The 6,975-nt window shown below is 39.7% G+C and overlaps 1 protein-coding gene across 1 annotated transcript in view; it reads right to left on the bottom strand.

The window, feature by feature from the left end:
- Positions 1–226: 226 nt before the first annotated feature.
- NWD1 (NACHT and WD repeat domain containing 1) overlaps positions 227–6,975 on the bottom strand; it is a 58,817-nt gene continuing 52,068 nt past the window's right edge. Inside the window, 2 exon segments of the mRNA XM_020969428.2 lie at positions 227–692; positions 6,427–6,532. Coding sequence (XP_020825087.1) covers positions 397–692; positions 6,427–6,532 — 402 coding nt within the window. The 3' untranslated portion in view covers positions 227–396.

Here is a 6,975-nt window from a genome sequence, read left to right as displayed (position 1 = left end):
CTGCTGCTTACTGCCAGTGTGACCTTGGGCAAGTCACTGCTACTGTCTGGGCCTCGGTTTCCCCCTCTGTAAAGTAAAGGGATAAGAACTAGATGATATCTAAGGCCTTTTCCATCTTCAAAATCCTATGATTCTAACCCTATCTCCTGTGGTGACTACGTGGAAGTTATTTTACCTTTGTATTGCCAACACCAGACACAGAGCTTTATATATAGTACATGCTTAATAAATATTTGTTTAGTAAATAAATTAAGAAAAAGGTCCAATAATGATATCCTAGTGGCAGGTCTGAACTGAAATGGATGTGAGGAAAGAATGAGGTGAAAAACAAAGGACAGTCCTATCTGGAGTGATGGGATTGCCCTCTGGATTCTTTTTGTGATGTCTCATCTTCTGTCATATGAGCACACAGATCTGAGAGATCTTGCTTGTGCTGCCTTGCTTTTCTTCTGCTCTTTCTGAGTCACTCTGCTGTTTTCTCACCACCATCAGAATCTCTTCTTGCTTCTTGGTTTTGACAGTGCATATTGCCTTGATGTTCTTGAGGGGGTCGTAAGAGGCGCTTACTGGCTGAGGGCAGCGGAAGCGCTCACGGATGAGATAGCCGTGTCTTGTTGTTGCAATAAAACCGTCAGCCGTAGAAATGATTTTATTTACTGTTGCACATACAAACTGAACAGCCAACAAAGAACCTGTGGACAAGTTAGGAAGACACAGATGAGAAAGTTACAGCAACAAAGAGAAGCTGGGTAGGCAGCACTGTTCCAGGCATATCTCCTAAGACAGCAGTAGGAACCCACTCCGCTCCAACTTCTTTGGTTGCTGTGTTTTACATCGTAACGGAGGCAATACGGGTAGTGGACACAGTGTTGTGCTTAGAGTCAGGAAGGACTTGGTTCAGATCCTTTCCTTGATATTTACCAACTATTGGACTATGCCAATTCCATAGGATTTAACTGTGAAATCATGGATGGCAACAATCTATTTTGATGGAAGGACTTCCCACACTGAGAGTTCAAATCACAGATTGTTCACATGTGTTAGGCTTGAGTTAATGATAATTATTACTGTGGCTCCAGAGTCACAGATCTAAATTTATAGAATCTTAGAATGTCAAAGCTAAAAGTTTCCTCAGGAAGGGACTTTACAATATAGAATCACAGAAGCTCCTTGTTGGAAGGGACACCCGCACTGTCTGGTCCAGCACGTGCTAGAATAAGAATGTCTTCTACAACATACATAAGTGGTCACTTAGGCTTTGCTCTGTCACTGGCCCAGCAAAATAATTTGGGGATACTTCCTCAGGCTTTGTCTGGAAGTATGCAAAGCCCATGCCCCTCATGTCCCCCTTGAATACCAAATACTTTATTAACCCTCTAAAGTCTTAGACTCCTAGGATGTCAGAATTGGAAGGGATTTTATAACATAAAGTGTTAAAGTTGAAAGAGTTCATAGCATATGAAATGTTATATATGAAATTATAAAGCATAGAAAGTTAAGGGTAAAAGGACTTTAGAACATAGAATATCAGAGGGAAAAGAATCTTAGAAAGTATCCAGTCCAATCTCTTCACATTTCAAAGAAGAAAACTGAAGTCCAGGAAGGAGGAGAGATTTGCACAAGGGCAGGTACATATCATGTTTTGAAAAACTTGTCCAATTTGTATCACACAGAAATTCAAATATGGTCATAGTAGGCACTCAATAAATGTTTGTTGAATGAATGAACAGTTATTATAGTTCGGTACTCTACTGAGAGAACCATTTGTTCAATGGATTGACTATGGAAGGATTTGTGAATCCTCTCACCAGATCTCATTTAATACTATTTTCCCAACTGCAAAGCACTGTTTGACATAGTCTTATTATATCTAAGAGGAGGTTATTAAGATTATTAAAATGGAGAATATTACCAACATGCCTCTATTCTCCAGAGTTTCCTTCACACTAGCCCCAGGGAAAGAATCGAGGTCCCAAACTTGAAGCCTTTTCCCTCCTTGCCACAGGAGTACAATAGAAAATGGGACTTAAGGCTCAAATCCATGATGATGAAGATTTGGCCCGTTACTATGTAAATAAAAAATCTCAACAGGCTGCCAAGTAGCCACAATTTATTCAGCCCCTATGATATTCCAACGCATTCTAAAATTTACAATGCTTATAACCACAGGCGCTGAGCATTTTGCAATAAAGCCTTCCCAAGCACATTTCTCACAAGGATCCAATGAAAAATGGTATTATTGAAATTATGAAGTTCAAGACAGGAATCACCCAGTGTACAATCTGTGTGGAACATTTCTCTGGCCTCTAATGTCTCTGAACTAAGATAAGTGAGTATTCAAAGAGCCTTTTCCACGTGTTGAAAAGGTTCTTTGAAGATACAGCATAAAATGTTAGCATTAAAAAAGGGACAGATTTTTACTTTTAAAAAAGGTGAGAGGAGGCAGAAATGAGGACAGTTTTACAGAATCATTTACCCTAGTAGCACAACTACACTGCCTATCACAGATGTCATAGTGGAATTTCTGTGTTAATTGAGGGCTTAGATCAGACTTGGACATAATTATCAAAATTGTAGGTGACACAAGGGTAGGAGAGATAGAATACAATGGATGATGAAACTGGACAGGCTAGAATCATGCAACAAACATGCACTACCGTAGCTAGTAGGCACTAGAGATACAAAAATATAGTCCCTGCCAAAAAGAAGTTCACATTCTTCTAGGGCAGAAGGAGTTCTTAACTCTGTGTCTGATAGATCCCTTTGGTAGTCAGTCTGGTAAAGCTAATGGATTCCTCAGAATTGTGTTTTAAAATGCATAAAATCAAATACATAGGATTACACAAAGGAAACCAATTATATTGAAATATAATTATCAAAAAAAATTTTTTTTTGGGGGGGAGGCAATTGGGGTTAAGTGACTTGCCCAGAGTCACACAGCTAGTAAGCGTTATATGTCTGAGGCCGCATTTGAACTCAGGTCCTCCTGACTCCAAGGCTGGTGCTCTAGCCACTGTGCCACCTAGCTGCCCCCATCAAAATACTTTTAAACAAATTTATGTACTTTGAGATTAAGAGACCCTGTATTAGGGGGATACAACGTGGATACAGATAAGTAGAAACAAAATAATTTTAGAAAGCACCAACAATGGTGGGAGAGGGATTAAATCAATCAATTGGTAAGCATTTATTAAGTATCTGCTATGTGCCAGTCATTGTGCTAAGCTTTGAGGATACAAAAAGAGGCAAAAAATAGTTCCTGCCTTTCAGGAGTTTATAATCAAATGGAGGAGACACTATGCAAACAAATATCTACAAAGCAAGCTATATGCAGGATATATAGTTAAGAGGGGTTGCGAAAGGCTTCCTGTAGGATTTTAATGGGGACTTCAAAGAAGCCAGGTTGATCAATAGAGCAGAAAAGGGAAAGTGTTCCAAGCATGGGGGATAGCCAGAGAGAATGCTCAGAGCCAAGAGATGGAATGTCTTGGTCAAGGAATAGCGAGGAGGCCAGTGTCCCTGGATCAAAGAGTACGTGCTGGGAAGTAAGGTATAAAAAGACTTGAAAGGGAGGGAGCTAGATTATGAAGGCTTTGAATGCCAAACAGCATGTTGTATTTGTTCCTGGAGGCAACAGGAAGCCACTGGAGTTTTCTGAGTAGGAAAGGGGGAGGGAAGGCTAGGGAAAGGGTAACATCAGGGTGGATCCTGAAAGGATTTCATATAGGAGCTGATGCCTGAACTAAACCTTGAAGGAGGCAAAGGACTTCAAGAAGCAGAAATGAGGAGGCCGTTGTATTAAGGGGAAAGTGAGGGGATAGACTATAAAAAGGCACAGAAGTGAGAGACAGCATGTTTGAGTAGGGAGAGAGCTAGGAGGCTGGATTGCCTAGAATGATGAAATTTAATCCAGCAAACACAGTCTTACACTTGGGTTAAACCAATCAGCTTCTCATGCACAGAATAGGAGAGACATGTTTAGAAAACAGTTCATGTGAAAAATGCTGGGAGTGTCAGTGGACTGGAAGCTTAATGTGAGCCCACAGCAGGTCATCATAACCAAGAGGGCTCTTGGGACCTTAGGCTGCATTTACAGAAGTCTGATTAATGGTTTTCTCCCAAGGCTGATTTCAGCTTCTCCTCCGAGTGCCTAGATCAGTACTAAACTCATTGAAAAAACTGAATGACCTAGAGGTGGCAGCAACAACAATGGGAAGAAGATAGTACAAGTGGCTTATAGGTCTCGAAAGAGAAAGAGTTGTTGTGGGGTAGTAGCAGAAGAATTGTCTCCCTTACTCCTCCTCTAGCTGGATAGTGTAGTAGAGAGCCTGCAGGACTTGAAAGCAAGTAATAACTGAGTCTGATCCTTTCTCGGCTACTTGCGAGCTTTACGACCCTGGGCAAATTATTTAACTTTTGTCAGTATCAATTTCCTCACCTGTAAAATGAGTATACCTCATAGCACTGATACAGTGATTAAATAAGATTTTATATTGATCTTGTTGTTCAGTGGTTCAGTCGTGTCCAGCTGGGATTCTCTTGGTAAAGATACTGGAGTGGCTTGCCATTTCCTCCTCCAGTGTGTCCCCATTTTACAGGTGAGGAACTGAGACAAATAAGGGTTAAAGTGACTTGCCCAGGGTCACACAGTTAGTAAATGTCTGAGGCCAGTTTTGAACTCAAATCTTCCAGACTCCAGGCCCAGTGCTCTATCTATTGCACAACCTAGCTGCCCAAAATTTTATACACACACATATCTCTTTACAAATTTTAAATTACCATATAAATCTTAACTATTATCATTACTAAAACGTTTGTATCTTAGGTTCTACAGAGTGGTTGAAGCAATGATACCTTTGTTAAAATGTTTTTCACTGGGAGACAATTCTAGAGGTTGAGAAAAGAAAGAAATTTATTTGGGAGTCTTAGATATCCAGTCTGTATGTGGGTTCTTCAAAAGATCTGTGATTTCTTTGGTATGAGTATGCCCTCCACCAACGTAAAATGTAACCACTACATGCCTTAGTAGACTATCTTCATGAAATTGCTGTGATCAAAAGCACTACTTGGTAGCATCCATCCTTGCAGGTGTGAGACTTTCCAAACTTAGGCAATCATCAGACGTATAGGCCAATTGCCAGACATAGCCTCAAAGCCTTTCTAATTTGGCAAGGATCTGCATTCCCTTGGCCTAGGTCCTAAATATAAGGTCACCTCTACTGAAATATGATGGATCAGTGCAGGACTTTAGTGAAAGACATACATTATATTGCCACTTAATTTCTTATTCTCAGATGCACCGTCAAGAAGTTGCTATATTTAGCTAAGTATATTGTCTATCTACATTTAGTAATAATAATAGCTAGCATTTATATAGCACTTTAGGGTTTTCAAAGAGCTTTACATATATTATCTCATTTGATCTTCACAACAATCCTATGAGGTAGTTCCTGTTATTATCCCTATTTTCACAGAAAAAGAAACTGAGGCACAAACAGTTTAAGTGACTTGCCTAGGGTCACACAGCTAGTAAACAGCCAACATTTGTATAGCTCTTACTTTGTGACAGGCACTGTGCTAAACACTTTATAATTGTTATCTAATTAATCTAATTGATCCTCACAACTACCCTGGGAAGTAGGTGCTATTATTATCCTCATTTTACAGATAAGGAAACTGAGGCAAAATAGCAGTTAATCAGCTTGCCCAGGTCCCACAGCTAGTAACTAAGAGACTAAATTTGAACTGAGATCTTCCTGACTTCAGGCCAGTTTTCAAGTCACTGTGCCATCCAGCTGTTTCATGATATTTACTCATCTGGATCTATTTGCTTTAAAAGTAAAATTATTCTTCACTCAGAGATTCCACTGTTAGGCATATCCCTCAAAGAGATCAAAGGCAGAAAGATCCTATTTGTAGCAAAGAAGTGGAAATAAAACTTGTGTCCCTTGATTGGGGAACAGCTAAATAAATTGTGGTACATAAATGCAATGGAATATTATTACACCAAATGAAACAATGAACATGAGAAACAATGAACATGAGAAATACAGGAAGACATTCACATAATAATGCAAAGTAAGTAGAACCAGGAAAACATATTATGACCACAACAATGGAAACAATAAATAAAATTAAACCAAATGCATTATAATTATAATGACCAAACTTGGCCCAGGAAAAGGGATGAGAAAATTCACCTCCTCCCTATTGAAGAGGTGAGGGATCATGGGTATGAAATGTTGCCTAGGCTCTCAGATTTGCTTGATGTGTCAGGTGGTTTTGCTGACCTTTTTTCCTTTTAAATCTTTGTTAAGAAGGAAGACTTTCGGGGGGGGGCAGTGAGGGGAGGGAGAGGGCTATGTTTGGAAATAAGTGCAATATAAAACTTTTAAAAATATTTTTAAAATACGTGACATAACTCACCATCAGAAACATTCCAGACTAGAATGGACTGATCCTTTAACCCACTGTACACATACTTATCATCGTTGGAAAAACAGACACATTGAATTCCTTGGTAGAAAGCACCCTGGTAAAAATGAACAATGAAATTTTGATGATGCCTTAAAAGAAACCAAAATGAAAATGATAGCTAGAAATCCAGCTCTGAAACGTTGAAACAGCGACACAGTCATGGCAAGGCTTGGGAGGGGGCACTCAGTCCCACTGAGAAGAGTAGTTCTTGCTTCTACAGTACTCTAAGGTTAGCAAAAACTTCTCACAACAACCCCAAGATTGTACCACTATTATTTTCCCATTTTACAAATAAAGAAATTGAGTCACAGAAAGGCCAGGTGACTTTCCAAAGGTCGAAGATTTGGTTAACATTAGAATTTTAACCTAGGCCTCCATGGCTCCTTCCATTGACCATGTTGCCTCTCAAGGGAAGAGACCCTTCTGTCTGTCTGTGGGGTGTGATAGCACACTGGTAGATGCAGCGTTGTTCGGTTGTTTTCAGTCGTATCTGATTCT

The sequence above is a fragment of the Phascolarctos cinereus genome, unplaced genomic scaffold (genome assembly GCF_003287225.1).
Source record: "Phascolarctos cinereus isolate Bilbo 61053 unplaced genomic scaffold, phaCin_HiC Scaffold_4;HRSCAF=312, whole genome shotgun sequence".
Taxonomy (NCBI): Eukaryota; Metazoa; Chordata; class Mammalia; order Diprotodontia; family Phascolarctidae; genus Phascolarctos; species Phascolarctos cinereus.
The sequence above is the reverse complement of the archived record's forward strand: the minus strand, read 5'-3'. Positions and strand labels throughout refer to the sequence as shown.